Source organism: Thamnophis elegans, chromosome 1 (assembly GCF_009769535.1).
Source record: "Thamnophis elegans isolate rThaEle1 chromosome 1, rThaEle1.pri, whole genome shotgun sequence".
In the NCBI taxonomy this organism is placed as follows: Eukaryota; Metazoa; Chordata; class Lepidosauria; order Squamata; family Colubridae; genus Thamnophis; species Thamnophis elegans.
In genome coordinates, this window is record NC_045541.1 from 89,757,898 (window position 1) to 89,773,706 (window position 15,809).

Consider the following 15,809-nt stretch of genomic DNA (forward strand, 5'->3'; position numbering starts at 1 on the left):
TAAATGTATTGGGGGGAAACACTGAATTTTTAATAGAGTATATCCTAATATTCAGGGAATAGGTTCTGGGACTTCAGGACAGAATAATAATTAATATCCTTTTAGAAAGTAGAGCAGCAACAATGCACCCCAAGGTGGTTCTTAAAGATAAAAATGTCCAAGAGTACATTATCCAAAAGATAAACTAAAATTGTTAGGCTAAAAATATAATCCAGGATAAGTCCTATCCACAAACACTAGTATGGGTATTTGATCTATTGGAAATTAAATGTAACAAACTTACTTGCAGAATAAATGGACCCAATATGAATTTTACTAAAACAATTTTAAACTTCTTCACGCTATACATTTACATTTATTTTAAAACAGGCTTCTTTAATCATATTTGCTTCCAAGGAAATATTACAAGAATCACTCTAGGAAGGAAAATAAATACCATTCTAACAATTTGGCATATGTATGTTCCCTCCCCTGATCCTTGCTAACTGAGTTTACCAAAGTTAGCTGGCTTGTTTCAAATATACTCAGTCTAGCTACAACTTATTACCACTAATAATGAATTAGCTTATTATTATGCTGGGACAGCATCTCCTCACTCAAGAGCAACAAGTCCAATCCAGCTGAAAACAGGTTTGCAAGAAAAACAAGATTTGCTTCCCTTTACTGTCATGGCCAGATTCATTTTAAAGGAATCAAGTGAAAATGCATAACATTTCCCCAGTTGCTTAAATGTTAATAGGAGACTTAATGCATCTTTCACATTTCACTCTTCTTATTACTGTGATTTTTACTAATGTGTATGATATGAGATAAATAATCCAGAAAATTTTGAATTGCCCTGGAAGTTTACACCATACTAAGTTTCAGGAAGAGCTGTGTGCAAACTTAATGCCTTTAGGCAGAAGAATACACCGTCAGCCTGATCTCCTCTCATTCTACAGTTATTGGAGAAGGGTTGGTGCCTTTCTTCCTATATACCTATACTAAGTACTGCATCGGCGCTGGGAAACCCAACAGGATCTAAAAATAGCTCAGACGGCTCCTCACACTGATCGAAACCCATCTGAGAATGCCTTCCACCGAACTCTGTAGTAGGGCTTCAGCTTGGAGTAAAGATACATCTGGTTAAACCGCTAAATTATATTAAAATGTAAAGGTGCGCTGGATAAAAATGCGTTGGATTAACATGCAACGTTAATATCTTGAAATAAAGATATGTTAATATCGTGGAATAAAACGTTAAGAACAAACGAAAGGATCGTTTGCTCTTTCGGGTCAGATTCCCCTCCCACCTCCAAACACCGCCAGGTAGTAAACGCCAACCCGAAGTCAATTGGAGGGGGTGAGGGGGGGGGATGAGCCGCGTTGGCCGGACACGCGCTACTTCGACGCCCCGAATTTCCGCGCTCGCCTGGATCCAATGGGCAGCATTCGGGCAGTTGATAGGATAGACGCGCCCCTCCGCCCAGCGCAGCCGGCATGGGCGCCCGCTTATTTGAAGAGGTCTGGTTGGCATATAGGAAGTTCTCGGGAGCCCCTCGTGTCCTTCCCTTCCCCGCGTCCCGCCACTCCATCCCGCTTACCTGCGTCGGCCGGCCGGGGTCTGCCGCTGTCCCGCAGATAGTAGCTGAACTCCAGGCACCTGTCGTTCTCGACCGTCCCCTCGGAGCAGAGCTCGACCAGCAGTTTCAGCGCTTTCCGGCAAATCTCGTCCTCCCTGCCACGAGGCATCGTCCCCCAGCATCCTTGTGAGAGGAGAGGAGCTCCCCGCTCGCTCACACGCGCGGCTTCGGCTGCTGCCCGCCTCTCGTCTGGCGCCCACAGCGAGGCAACTGGGGAGACGCCCGCATGTTTCGCGGCGGCGGCGGTAAAGCCGTTGCCCCCCGAGGTCTGCTGTTCCCAACTTCGTCCCCTCGGTTGGATAGAAGAGGTGCTGCTGCTGCTGCTGCTGCTGCCTCTGCCGCCCGGCATGCGAGATAGGAAGGTTCCCCCCCCCGGAGGAGGAGGAGGAAGAAGAGGAGGAGGAGGATCCCGCCACCAGTTGCGCGTAGTCTAGGCTCATCCGTCGACGCGCCGCGGCTCCCAAGCAGCCTTGCCTTCAAGTTCAAGTGACGCCCTAACAGCGCTCCCTAGTGGCAGGAACTTTGTGTTACCAGCAAGGCCCCACGAGCCAATATCTGTGCCCGTTAAACTTGGCGCGCTTAATCAGACCCGGACTTTTAGTAGATAGCCTGCGACGCGTGGGCCTCTCGGAATAAAGTGGCGACGCCGTGAATGTGTTCTTAAAAGTTTCCTGATTACAGAAAGAGGTCGGCACCGCCTTCTTCCACGATGGTGTTGTTGTTTTAGTAGTAGTTGTTTTTAGCTGCCTCGGTGTAGGATGCAGCCCTAGTTTTCCTTGATCTCCCATCCTGGGACTTACCAGCTCCATTCTGCTAGCTTCTGGATGCAGATGAAGTCAAGAGTTGCCCCTTAATGAGCTTTTATTAAGAACACCCCCCCCTCTCTAATTAGGAAATGAATGTCGTTTATATAAAAGCTGGGAGGAGGAAAGCAGAAGCACAAGTGGTGTAAGTAAGAGGGGCTTGGAATCCTTTAGTTAGCATTGTTGGAAGGAAAATCTACCCGGTTCAGTTACAAACGGGGGAAAAGACGCTGGAAATAACATGGAGGCCGATTGGAAAGAAAAAACTCTTGTTTATTGAAGAGCAGAACCAACCTGTAGGAATGGAAGGGTTCTTGTATAGTTGTGTAACTTGAAAGGTTGGGATTTGTGTGATACAGGCTTTGTGCTCTGAAAGGGTGTTGGGTAATGCTTATTGTGGCTGATGGCTATGTCCTGTGTTAGATTTTTTGGTGAGGGGCTGCTTGTTCTGATCCTATCCTGTCTTGAATGGACTTCTGCCGGCAGTATTTGCTTTGCTTATGAATGGAGCCATCTAGATAGCTGGCTTCCTCTTTTGATGAGCTTGTAATTGCCTTAAATGCTGGCATCTGCAGTTAGCTTCTTTGCTTATGAATGGAACCATCTAGATAGTTGGCTTCAATCAGCTCGTTATCCCCTTAAGTGCTGCATCTGCAGTTAGCTTCTTTGCTTATGAATGGAGCCATCTAGATAGCTGCCTTCCTTTTTCAATCATCTTGTTATCGCCTTGACAGCCAGCATCTGCAGTTAGTTTCTTGTTACAATGTTTTCTTTATGTGTCTGGCTGGAATGTGGAATGGATTTCAGGCAGATTTTTTTTTATTAGTGTCTTGGACTTTTGGCTTTTCTGAGGTTTTCCCTTATGGTTAATATTTTATTTGGGATAACCTGGGGTGGGGTGGGGTGAGTGGTAGGGTTCATTTCTTCTTACAGCATGTACTTTGGAACATATACGAAATGCGCAGAGCATCAAAAATGGGATGTGATGTCTGGGTGGGTGGGCGGAGCCACCACCACTACAATTAAGTATGTTTATACACTTAATTGTGGCTTAGGTTTGAACTGAGAATGAACAAAATCAGTGTTTTGTGTTACCAGGAAGAAGATTGGGGTAGTCTGGGCTGAATTCAACTTTCCGTGTGCCCACTTTATCAACCTACAAACTCTTCACTAACTAAGGGTGATCGCTGCAGAGATAGTGGGAAAACTGCAGTTTTATCTTCTTTCCTTGTCTAAAAGTCTTTCTTTGGATAACATGCGTGCACTGTGTCGCTTATTGGTTAAACTGATAGTTTCAGATTTTTCATCACTTCCTCATTCAGTTTATTATTTTTCTTCTCTTTCTGACCTCTGCGATTCAAGTGCTTATGACTGCACTATAGATTCTTAGCAGTAGGTTGGCTTCAGTAGCCCCAGTTTTCCTAAATAAAGCTTGTTTTTACTTTTATTTCAAACAAGCAACAGCCTTAAGAATACTATACTATTTGTGAACGTTATACTCCTAACTCTAGTTATTCTCTATCCACATGTTCTTTTCACTACACAAAGTTACTTACAGTATTATCCAGCAAGACAGGAAGGTGTCATAGCAAACTGAATTGGGCCTGAATTGGAGAAAAATAGTCAAAATTTGCAGCCAATTGTATTACTATTTATTTAATGAAAATATATTGGGTTGCAGAGTCTCTTTTTAAACTCCCATGAGTATCCCTGTGACCAGCCCAATAATTTGCTGCTTGAGACTGATTTGGCATTTTCCCTGGATGCCACAAGCAGTCATGATTTTAGGAAAAGTTTTTTTTTTCCATATCATCATTTGTTCCTGGTAAAAAGATGGAATTCAAATAAAATAATTGAAACAAGTTTCCTTAGCGTGATTTATGAATATTTTAAAGCTAGTCTTTCTAGGATGTGGTCAGTTGCGCATAGCACATCTTCATTAATAAACTGCATATGTAATAGGGATGAGATATATTTGCTGTGCTGATTAAAACTAGCTTCCCTGGAGAGGAAGGTAAATCTGAAGATTGACACTAACATGTCAAAGCACACTAGAAAAAATCAGACATCTTGCCTTTCCCATATATCTTCATCTTTTGCATTACTCATGGTAACATAGAATCAGGACTGGAAGGGATCTCGGAGGTCTTCTAGTCCAAGACCCTGCTCAAGGCAGGAGATCTTACACCTTCCCAGTCAAAATGGTTGTCTAGTCTATTTTTTAAACTTCCATTAATGGAGTGCCCACAACTCCAGGAAGCAAACTATTCCATTTATTAATTGTTCTCACTGTCACAAAATATCTCCTTACTTCTAGGTTGGACTTCTAGGTTATTCACCCATTCTTGTCCTGCTCTTTGATGCTTTAGAACAGTAGTTCCCAAACTTGGCAACTTTAAGACTTGTGGACTTCAACTCCCAGAATTCTCCAGCCAGCTCTGCTTAACAAGTCTTAAAGTTGCCAAGTTTGGGAACCACTGCTTTAGAAAATAGGTTGGCCACCTGTTTGCAGGAGATGACCAGGCTGAACCTGAGGGTCATCATGAATCATGAGTCCCTTCACTCAGATCTAAGATCTCTTCCACAAGAGATCTAAATCCACCTATCTTGAATTCCTTTTCTACCGCCAAATTGCTGGGATACAAATATTATAAATAAATATAAACATTGGGATGAAAGTATTAAGCAGGAATAAAGAATTTCTTTAAATTGCACCTTGGTCATAAATTATTTTGGAATAATAATCAGAATATTTTGCAGCTAATGAAGATATTATAGCAACTGTTTTCTAAAACAGACCTAAAACTTTGCTGCAGTGATCCTTAACCTTGCTGTAAAAATGCTTGTCAGCTGTGATTTTTTTTGTAGACAATTAGCCAATTTAAGCCAATTACCGAAATCACTGATGGAGTTATCATGCATTTGGCTTTCCCCAAATAGTTCTTTTTTAGTCCCAGTTGCAAAAATTGCCCCAAAATATCTGGCATTGTTGTCTCCAGTACCATACAGTACTAGCAGGGGAAGGATACTGGTAGGCAGTAGCAGCAGATGACAGTGGATGGTAACAAACCATGGCTGTCAGTCAAATTCAAGAATAAGCAACCATGGGAATGAATGTTGCTGCTACCTCCTACATGATGTCAGAGACTAGGAAAGGGGTGTCAAACTGGCGGCCCACAGGCCAAATGCGTTATGCATCAGCCATACCCACCCCAGCTCCGCGAAGGGAAAATAACGTGATAGATCATGTGACAGGAACATGACATTGTGAGTTTGACACCCATGGACTAGGAAGTTGCAAGGAAGCACCACTGGGAGAGCGATGCCAGATTCCAGAAAGTATAATCTGACAGTTGAGCTTTTTTAAACAACCTCTGCCTGCCTGAGACAGGCATTGATTTTAGCACTAATTGATCTAAGTGACATAGAGGTTTCATTTCACATTGAACATAATGATTTAAGTGGCGGGGACCAACTCAACATGGCCAACTCACATCTCGCCACAGCCAAGTTACTGCGGGACAACTTGCTGTGGCCAACTCATCATGGGACAATGCACCATGGGACAATCCACATCGAAATAATGCAATAAATGGTATCTGCCACTGTTTCATCTACATTACTTCCATTTTTGTCAATGGAAATAATGTTGAAGTAACAGGGGCAGATAATATTTATCGCATTGAATTATCCCAGGTGTAATAGCCCTGTAGCATGTTGTCCCACGGTGACTTGGCTGTGGCAAGTTGGCCATAGTGAGATGGCCATGGTGAGATGCGTGCAGTAAAATGGCCACAACGAGATGGGCATGGTGAGATCACCATGACAAGACGGCTGTTGTGACAAGTTGGCCGCAGAGAATTGTCCCGTTCCAATTTTGATTGCATACAGCAAATAATGGACTTATCGGCAGAGATGTGTGATTTTATACAGCAATCTCTGGCTTGATGAGAGAGAATTTTGATTTAAAAAAAAAACCCCGCTGGCCCAGTTAACCCTGCTGGGAGTGACTAAAAGAATTATAACTGATTTAGAGATGTGTTTGCAGTTTGTTGTGATAGAAGAGCAAACCAAACAAAGCAAACAAAGAATTTTGCACACTGTGCTATACATAATAAAATTACATAACCAACCCTTTCTCCAGAAAATCCACTCAAAACCTGGAACAGGATGACCCTGTCCATTGTTAGTATTGTTCTACTTTTTAAATCCTTATTCCTTTGAAACTTATTTATGCCAGGGTATATAATCTTGATGAGGCAAGAAAGGGCCACATAAATCTTTGAACATAGTGCTGGAGAATATACTCCCAAAAACGAATAGTTGAAAGGGAAAATAATAACTTAACATTATTGATTTATTGGCATTTATTGACTATGTTAATTGCCTGTGAAACAATATCTGTAAACTTCACTAATTCCCCCATATGTATGCATATTCTATCTTCCATATACAGTACATACATATACCACATTGTTTTCCTTTAGGCACACATATATACTAGGCCTGTCATGTTTCTGCAACAAAACCCTGGATGACCAGTGGATGGCAATAAAATGATAGACTCTAACTCAGGAGGATCTTCAGCCATAGGTGCACACTTCAAACCCAAAAAATACACTAAGACAGAAGCTTGTCCACCCCAAGAATAAAAACACGCAAACACAAACTGAGCAATGTGGTATATGCAGTACAAGGCCATGGGCAGATCTGTACATTGGGGAAACAAAACAACCACTTCATAAATGCATGACACAACATAGGAGAACAAGCCGATCAGGACTAGATTCAGCAGTCCATCTGCATTTAAAAGACAAAGACCACTCTTGAAGACAGCAAAGGCCACATTTTGGATAGGGAGGACCGCTGGTTTGAAAGAGCAGTCAAAGAAGCCATCTATGTCAAAATTAAACAGCCCTCTTTCAATAGAGGGGCAGGGATATGACATCATCTATTTCCCATCTACAACACAGTTCTTTTCAACAGTTCCAAGAAGGCTCACACCTATTTCCACTACTCAGATGACCCTGATAACACAGATAAACCTCCAGGTGACTTTAACATCTCACTAAAAGAATGCGAACGACCACCTGTCTGAAAGGAGTATAAATCCTTCCACTCTCCACCATTGAATCAGAGCTGAAGAAGCTTCTTGGATGAGAAGTGAAATGACTTCAAAGAAAAACCAGAAAGTCCAGTTGCTTCTTGAAAAGGCAGCTTTGGGACAACCATGACCTGGATGACTGACAATCTCAATAGACATAGACTCTATTTTTTTGCTGTCATCTAGTGGTTATCAGGATTTTTGCAGGGTAATTAATATTGTTTGTCTGGTTGTTGTTTCTGACCTTTTGTGACTTGAAGGATATTTGCCAAGATTGTCCAATAGTGACTGCTTCTTTGGGTTTTTATACATTCTTGCTTGGATCAAGTTTTCTTTAGTTCATGGTTCTGATATTTCATGTACCAGTGGGGTATAGATATCTTTGCCAACCTGAATTTTTCTTTTGCTTCAAGGAACTTCGGTACCTGGATCTCATTTTGGGCTTCAATCTAGCCACATTTGAAGTCCCAGTTTTACTTGTACTTATCTCTGCTCTTCTCCAGTAGCTGTTTGGATACCTTCCCTCCTGAAAGAAGTTATACTTAAATATTAGGCTGAGATTTTCTTGATTGTAAACATCTGTGTAGGTTTTTTAAATAATTTTTGATTTTTAATTTAAAACAAATACAGCATCTTTCTTTACATGCTATAGAAAGTGTATCAGTTGGTTAGAAAAAGACTTTCGTGCATCTCTTCCACTGTCAACAAACAATTCATATTAACAAGTATTTTAACTCAAATATTTATACATGTCGCCATCATTATATTTCCATTTTCATTTGACTATAATTGTTTAAACGTCCTTCATCATAAAATATACCAAAATTTAATACATAACCACATACTGGCCTTTCAATTACTATTTCTAAAATCCTCCACTAACACTAAATCCTTATGTCCCATTCTAGCTAAAAATCCATAATATTTAACAAAGTTTTCTAATCCTCCTTTCCAAATCACTGTTTAACGTTTACATCCAGTTTCCTTATGTTATACCATATCTATATATACATTATTCTTATCCCTCCTTTATTTGACTATATCCTGTATCATAACATTTCCCCCCTAATAATCAAAACTTTAATTGTATCTAACTTAGTTCTTTTTTAAAATTATTATTATTATTAACCTTTATGTATAATCCAAAGGGATTGCTAATCTTCCTTACATGGGTACCATTCAATATTCATATCCAATTATACTCATCATAACACTACACATTGTATACATTCGTAACATTATCAGTTGTTTATTTAAGCTGTATCTATTATCAATAAATTTCACTAAGTTTAACTAGTTTTAAATTATGTTCTTCCATCTATCAACCTGTATATTTCTAATAGCAAAACAGTGTCATATCTTCTGCCATTTGTGGTGCCAGTCCTTTAATCATCTTCTTGATCAGTTTTGTATAGACTTCTCTTCGCAGCTCCTTGCTTATAAATTCTCTCATATAATCTTGATGCCCTCTTTCTGTTTCCTTATTCTGCTTATCTTTGATTGGCAGCAGTGTTATCAATGCTTTTGCTAATAGAATTTCTCTCTTTAAATCCATAGATTCATTAGTTTTTTCTTCTTCTGTATCTTGTCCTCTGGAATAGATTTCCTCTCCATTTAATTCCTCTTTCAGTATTCCATTCTTTCCATTTTTAGAGACAAACCAATCACCATAAATATCAGCAGGTTTAATCTCTTTATATTGATTTTCCACTTTGATTTTTTGAGTTTCAACCACCCCGTTTTGCATTTGATAGACATCCTCAATTTCATCATCATATTTTATTGTTATGTGCTCTAAGTATTCCAGTTTTTTCTCTATTCTTTCATATATATTTGATAATTCCTGTATTTCTGACAGTATCTTTTGCAAATTTGAGACTTCTATTTTCTTTTGAAATTGTGCCATTCTATCAAACACACAGCTGCCCTAGCTTGGAGGGTTAATTAAAGCATAGATTCACAAAGAACGTTGTTTTCATTTTTCTCTGATTAGAAGTATACTTCAAAGGGACATCTGTGTGCCTCCCTTCTTATCACTCTCTGTAGCCAAGCAGTGAAACCTTGTAGTGCCAAGTCAAAACAATCCATGGAGAAAAAAAAGTGTTCCATTTTCAATACACAAAACTCCAATCAACAAATCCTCCCAGCCTCTGAGCAGCGGTAACACTACTGAAAATAGTTTTCTTTTGTATCGTTTTTGTATTTCAAGTTAGAAAAAAGAGTCCAATCTTTAAATAAATTAGAAAAATACCCACAGCAATGAAAGAGGAAAAGGTTACAGAGGTTACAGAGAACAATAAAAGAAAAAGTAGAAGAAGAAAACTTAATCCATCCATTTCAAAAGGCTTGCATAGATTCCATCCATGAAGATAGCATTTAAAAAGTAAGATAACCACTGTCCAAAACCATTCCAAATTTAATTCCGCCGCTTGATTTTTCTATTCTCCAATTTAGATTAATTTTAAGTTTTTATAGGCAGTCTCTTTTTAAAACAGTAAAAGTTCCTCACCAGCTGGAAACACTTTCTCTTTCCATATCCTTCTGTTTTGGAGCCGCCCCGACTTTGTCAGCCTTGGCTGGATTTTTGTCGCCAACTTGAAGAACTTCTCTTTTGCGATATCCCTGAGATCAGCAAGACGTATTCTTCCTGTTCACCGTCTCTTCGGGACAGTTTAGGTCCGTTTGGACCACCCAGCAGCAAAAGTATTGGCTGCGGTCTCAGAGCATCGAGACCACACGACCATCTCATCGCGACGTTGGCTCCTCCTCCCTGTGTAGTTTTTCTGCCGGCATTTTAGAATAAATTGCCAGTTTCTTCTCCAGTGGATCACATTAAGTCCGATTACTTTGGTGTGCTCTGTCCATCATGGGTTATCCTTCTGGGAGGCTTCACTTTCAATAATATAGATTATAGCTTCTTTGGGATGGGTGAGCCTCTCTACCAATACATAGTCACAAACCATGAAGAGACATGAATGAAGGCAAATATATGTGTCTCAGGATGATGTTGCAGGATCCAATCTGACACATTCTGGTGAGAGAGAAGTCCTGTAAGGATGGGCTCCAGCATGAGTCCGAAAGCTCAGAAGACAATAACAACAAGAAGAAAACAACCTTTTTACTATGACGCATTGTATGCTTCAATCATATCCATTTTTCCCATATGTCATTTTTTAAAACCAAATTTGTATATAACTGCCCATCAGCGTACAATCATAACAACAATTTAAAAACCATAAAACACTGAAACAAAAGTAAAAAATACCCAATATTGCGGGAGAACAAAAATTATTTTGCAGTCTCATCATGGGATCTTCAAAATTGATGGAATACCTGTGTTTTAGGGGTTCTACAAAAGGCAAGCAAGGATGGGGCCAACCTCATCTCACGGTGAATTATGTTTTAAAGTGCAGGGGCCACGATCTGGGTCTTTCCAGATAGAGTTCGTTAGTATAATGGGATGTGCAACATATTCTTTACTAAATCTGATGTAATTGGGAAGAGATGTTTCTTTAAATAACCTAGTGCCATGCTATCAAAACTAAAACCTTGAATTTCACCCAACAGCAAACTGGTAACCAAAACAATTTGCAGAATGGAGGTGCAGTGTATGCTGTCCTGAGTGTCCAAGGTGCATGCATAACTTTCTACACAAGTGGACTCTGTACCAGTTCTGGTTTCTCTTCAAGGGCAGGTAATTGAATTCAGTCAAAACAACCCTGCTTATTTCTCAAGCCCAAAGAATCAGTTCTTTGGTAGTGAGGCAAGACTGGACAACTCCACTGGATCTGTATCAAAGCTGGCATTCATCTTGGAATGAATTTGAACATTTCTCCCCCAGGAAATGCTCTCAAATGCCTCTACACAGCCTTGTAGGTAAACTCCAAGTACTTTCCCAGGAGGGTTCCAGTCCTCTTAAACAAGGCTATCATTGACTATCTACTAATGCAATAAGAGCAGGGAACTATTGCCACTTCATCACCCTTAGTAATACAAGATATTCTTCAATAGCAGCTCTGACTCATGTTTAATTGAGTTCATCCCACATTGAATTCCAACAATGCTCTAGAAGTCTTGTCTCCCATTTCAGCTCTCTGGGGTTTTCTGTAACCCCAGAGAAACAATGGGATCTACAAAAGAGAAGATGTTGCATGGCCATGATCCAGTCCAAAACCTTAACTGTCCTTTCAAGGGCTCAGTGGTATATGCATCAGATCATCAGGAATAATCCCCAACTCCCTCTGAGTTGCATCTGGGTCCAGGAGTTGCCTTGGGTGGACTGATTTAATAGGTCCTGTCTCCTGTGACTGAGGCCAGAACCAGAGAATATCATCACTGACAGAACATGATCTGACCATGATGGGAGATACCAAAAGATACCTAATTCCAGATCATAATTGACACTGCTCCAGCAAGAGTTTCAGACCAGGAGTGTAACCATTGTCTTGTGCCATACCTTGGATGACCTGGAATGACTATCATGATAGTCATGGCTACCTCAGGCCCCACCCCTAGAAAATGCAGATTGAAGTCTCCTGGGACCATAAACCTGGGGACCTCCACTGCATATTCTGAGGGTGAGTTGAAAAGCTCAGGCAGCTCAGTATAATACAATAATTGAATTGATCCCTAGAGCTCAACTTAATGAATGGGGTCTCACATCCAGCTACTTCTGGATGCTGCCCAACTCTTAGAGACAAGGGGCAAAATCTAGCTCTTCTTCTTCAAATGATTTTCTGAGAACTTTTTAAAATCAATTTGGTATTTATGGCTTTAAAGCACAAATAAACAAATTATTTCAAGAAGATAGCTTATCTCAAATAGAAATCTTCAGCAGGGATTATAATGGGAAAGAATAGAAATATACCAGGGATTAAAGTAAAGGTTGAAAAGGCCATGATGATGATGATGATCTCATAAGTAATCAGCAATTAATTAAAAATATTTAGTTATTTTCCTTGATTATTATAGAAAGCTGCTCTTCTATTATGCAAAAATATTTACAAACAGTTGGGGCAATGCCATATGTTTTCCATGTTCTGCTACAAACTCTAATTCAAAAAATTGTTTCCGCCACTCCTCTAATTGTCTTGCTGTTTCTTTCCATAAATAATGCATGTGTATTCGGAAGCATCTGACTATGAAAGCCTTACATTTTACAGTACTAAAAAGTTTAGAAAGGGAAACCATAAGCGGCTTTTTATGCAAATGAAAAATGGCTCTGTGTTTAAATCAGGAACAGTCATAATCATATGCCACATCTATGTGACCTATTTTGAAGCATATCGCTCCTCGCTGCAAGCTGCTTAGGAGAGAATGGAGGCAGAACCAGTAAGATTTTTTAGCTTCTAAGAGAGAAAAAGAGGAGGGGTGGGAGGGGAGAGAGAGTGGGGGAAGTAGGTGGGAGGGAGGGAGGGAAAAGCTTCATTAAGCTTTTGTGGTTGCCAATCATTGATGATATGGTATAGTATGGTATGATATGGTATGGTATGGTATGGTATGGTGTATAGTATGGCATGGCATGGCATGGTATGGTACAAATCATAACAATGCATGTTACAGACATGTTACTGAGATTCTCAGTCATCCAGGTCATGCTTGTCCCAAAGGTGCTTTTTCAAGAGGCAACTGAGCTTTCTTGTTTTTCTTTGAAGACATTTCATTTTTCATCCAAGAAGCTTGAGAAAGTAACTTTGTGATAACAATGTATCTTTAACAATCTAAGATTTATTTGTAGACTTGTATACAATCACACACCCACTGCATTAACAATCTAAGATTTATTTGTAGACTTGTATACAATCACACACCCACTGCAGTGTATTTGGAGATTTTTGATTACTCTGAATTTCCATTCTTCACCACTTCTGGAAGGGAAAAGAAACCACTATCTTAATCAACTCTATTTGAAGAGAACTTCTGTGTCGATTCGAGCGATTTTTAAATCCCATTATTTGGAAGCGAAACTGGCCAAAAGCATATTTTTTTTTGCCATGATTTTGCCCCAGAATCCATTACAACCAATGGAGCTCAAAATCTTGGAACTCTTGTTTCATTTGGAAGGATTAAGGGAATCTAATAGGCAAAACTCAAATGTATGATGTATAAAACTTGCTAGGCTTTGTCACTTTGGAGGAAGTCCAGTAAGTAAGATGACTTCAAAAAACAATATAAATAGAAGAGGAGCTGGAAGTATAGGAAATGCTATGTCATTTCTCCTATTTCAAGGGTATGTGTAGTGGATTTCAATTCAACAGTGGGGAAAGGGGCAGAGAGAAACACTGAATCAGGCCTGTCATCCTCCATATGTGTTGGACCACAGCAGCTCCAATTCTTAATATGAAGAGTTGTTGTCATAAGCCAAACGAAAAGGTAGTTTAAACATACCACTCAACCAAGATTTATTTTAACCAGAAGTCTCAGTGGCCCAGTTTAAATTTGAAATATGGGTTATAAACCACAATTGCTTGGTATCTGTTCCGAATCCCCAAGCTTTAACAAATAATGTTTATTTTTTAAGTTTAAGAAATAAAACATGCTAAACTAATTACATAGGTTACTCAAAAAGAAAGTGGTGAAAGTCATTTTAGTACCATTCAGTTCATTATTACTAGGTGTTTGGCCCCAACGGAACTAAGTTGTCATCTTATATGTAGGTCTTGTTCTGTTTTATTTTCATTTATTGTTATTGTCTCTCTTCTCAGACACTGCCTAGACACTGCCTAGTGTTTAGGATGGTCTGCAAATAAATACCTTATGACAATGAGAAGTAGAGATGACTAATCTTAAAGGCACCCACATATTTAGCAATAGTGCCCATAGTGGGGAAGCATTCATATGCAGTATGGAGATGTTCACAAATACTACTTCTCCGCAGACACATAATAACTGACAGGACTTTGCAGGGATAGAGGCTCCTTTTACAAATTTGATTAATTTCCAGTTTCCATGTTTCAGTTTTTCAAATCTTATCTGCCAGCCCTTTTGGCCCTTTTGTAGAGTTGTTATGTAGGCCAGGAGAATGGTCAGAAGATACTCACTAACTTCTTACCTTTTTCTTCAAAAAACCTTAAGTTATTTAGATGAGATAATTGATGTACTTGGAAGATCTGGTGTATTCTTTGCACCTGTTATTTGCATTTGCAAATAAGAAAGGAAGGAAGGAGTCTCTACTCCACCACATTTGATTGCCTAGTGCAACTAGTGCTTGGCAATGGTTTAATCATAAATGAGTTTACCACATCATCATCTTCATTCTTGGATTCCTCAGTCTAAATGACAACTGAAGCAGACAGGAGCTTGTTTGCTTGATTATTTTTCCTGTGTTGTTTTCTCAAATTAAAAAAAAAATCTAAAGGAAAACTGGGATCCACAGGTAATAAATTTATTGAGCTAATCTCTTCAGTAAAAGTACACTGGAAAGGAGATAGAAATTCCTTTTTGGAAAAATATTTTAGCAGTTATGCTAAATTTAATGCAGTAATTTAGATTTAAATAATTATTCTAGATTAAACTCATTTACATAGTATTACACTGTAAATTTAGTCACATTAATTTTGAATCTCAGTTAATTCACAGAGTTGATTTATTTCCTTTGAAAGAGTAATAAAATGTAGTGGAAGGGCTCCCATTACAGGAAACAAATGGCTCAAATTTCCAGAAGTGAAATGATTTTTAAAAATCTCCCAGATTCTCAGGAGGGACCTTAATTACCCCAAACAGATTTTCAGTTAGTGAAAGTGGAGAAGGTATAAGCAAAAATTACCCATAGTTTACATGCTATGCTATACCATAATGTAGTTTGTTTGATTGTGGATTAGTGTTAGGTAAACTCAGCCATGGTGATTTGTAAACTATTGTTTATAACTAAATACAACATGTAAACTCAATCTTGTTTTGTTTAATAAGCCATGGTTATAAGAAACTAATCAGAGCAGTGGATGAGTAACATACTGTTAGGTGTAGGAAGAAAACTTGGATATGCCCAATTTTCATTTCACATAAAGTAAAAAATAGCCTTTGGCTATTACTTGACTGATTGAATAATTGTTGGATGTATACCTTAAAGAATAGAATATTAAATTGGTTTTCCAGTTTGATTTATTTGATACATTTCAATCTGTAAATATTTCATTGCATTGAAGCAGGTGTCATCCATTAATATTCCCAATCTAACTCAACAAAGCAACATGCAATGCAACTTTCATAGATTTACTCTATAGGAGTCCCATAATCTGCTAGCATGCCAGAATTCATTAAGCAGCATGTTGCAGACTTGGG

The 15,809-nt window shown here is 39.1% G+C and overlaps 1 protein-coding gene across 1 annotated transcript in view; it reads right to left on the reverse strand.

Annotated features, from left to right (window-relative positions):
* SYT9 (synaptotagmin 9) overlaps positions 1–1,731 on the reverse strand; it is a 121,614-nt gene extending 119,883 nt beyond the window's left edge. The window contains exon 1 of the mRNA XM_032232828.1: positions 1,584–1,731. Within this exon, the coding sequence (XP_032088719.1) occupies positions 1,584–1,731 (148 nt within the window). The remainder of the gene's footprint in view (positions 1–1,583) is intronic.
* Between the last annotated feature and the right edge of the window lie 14,078 nt (positions 1,732–15,809).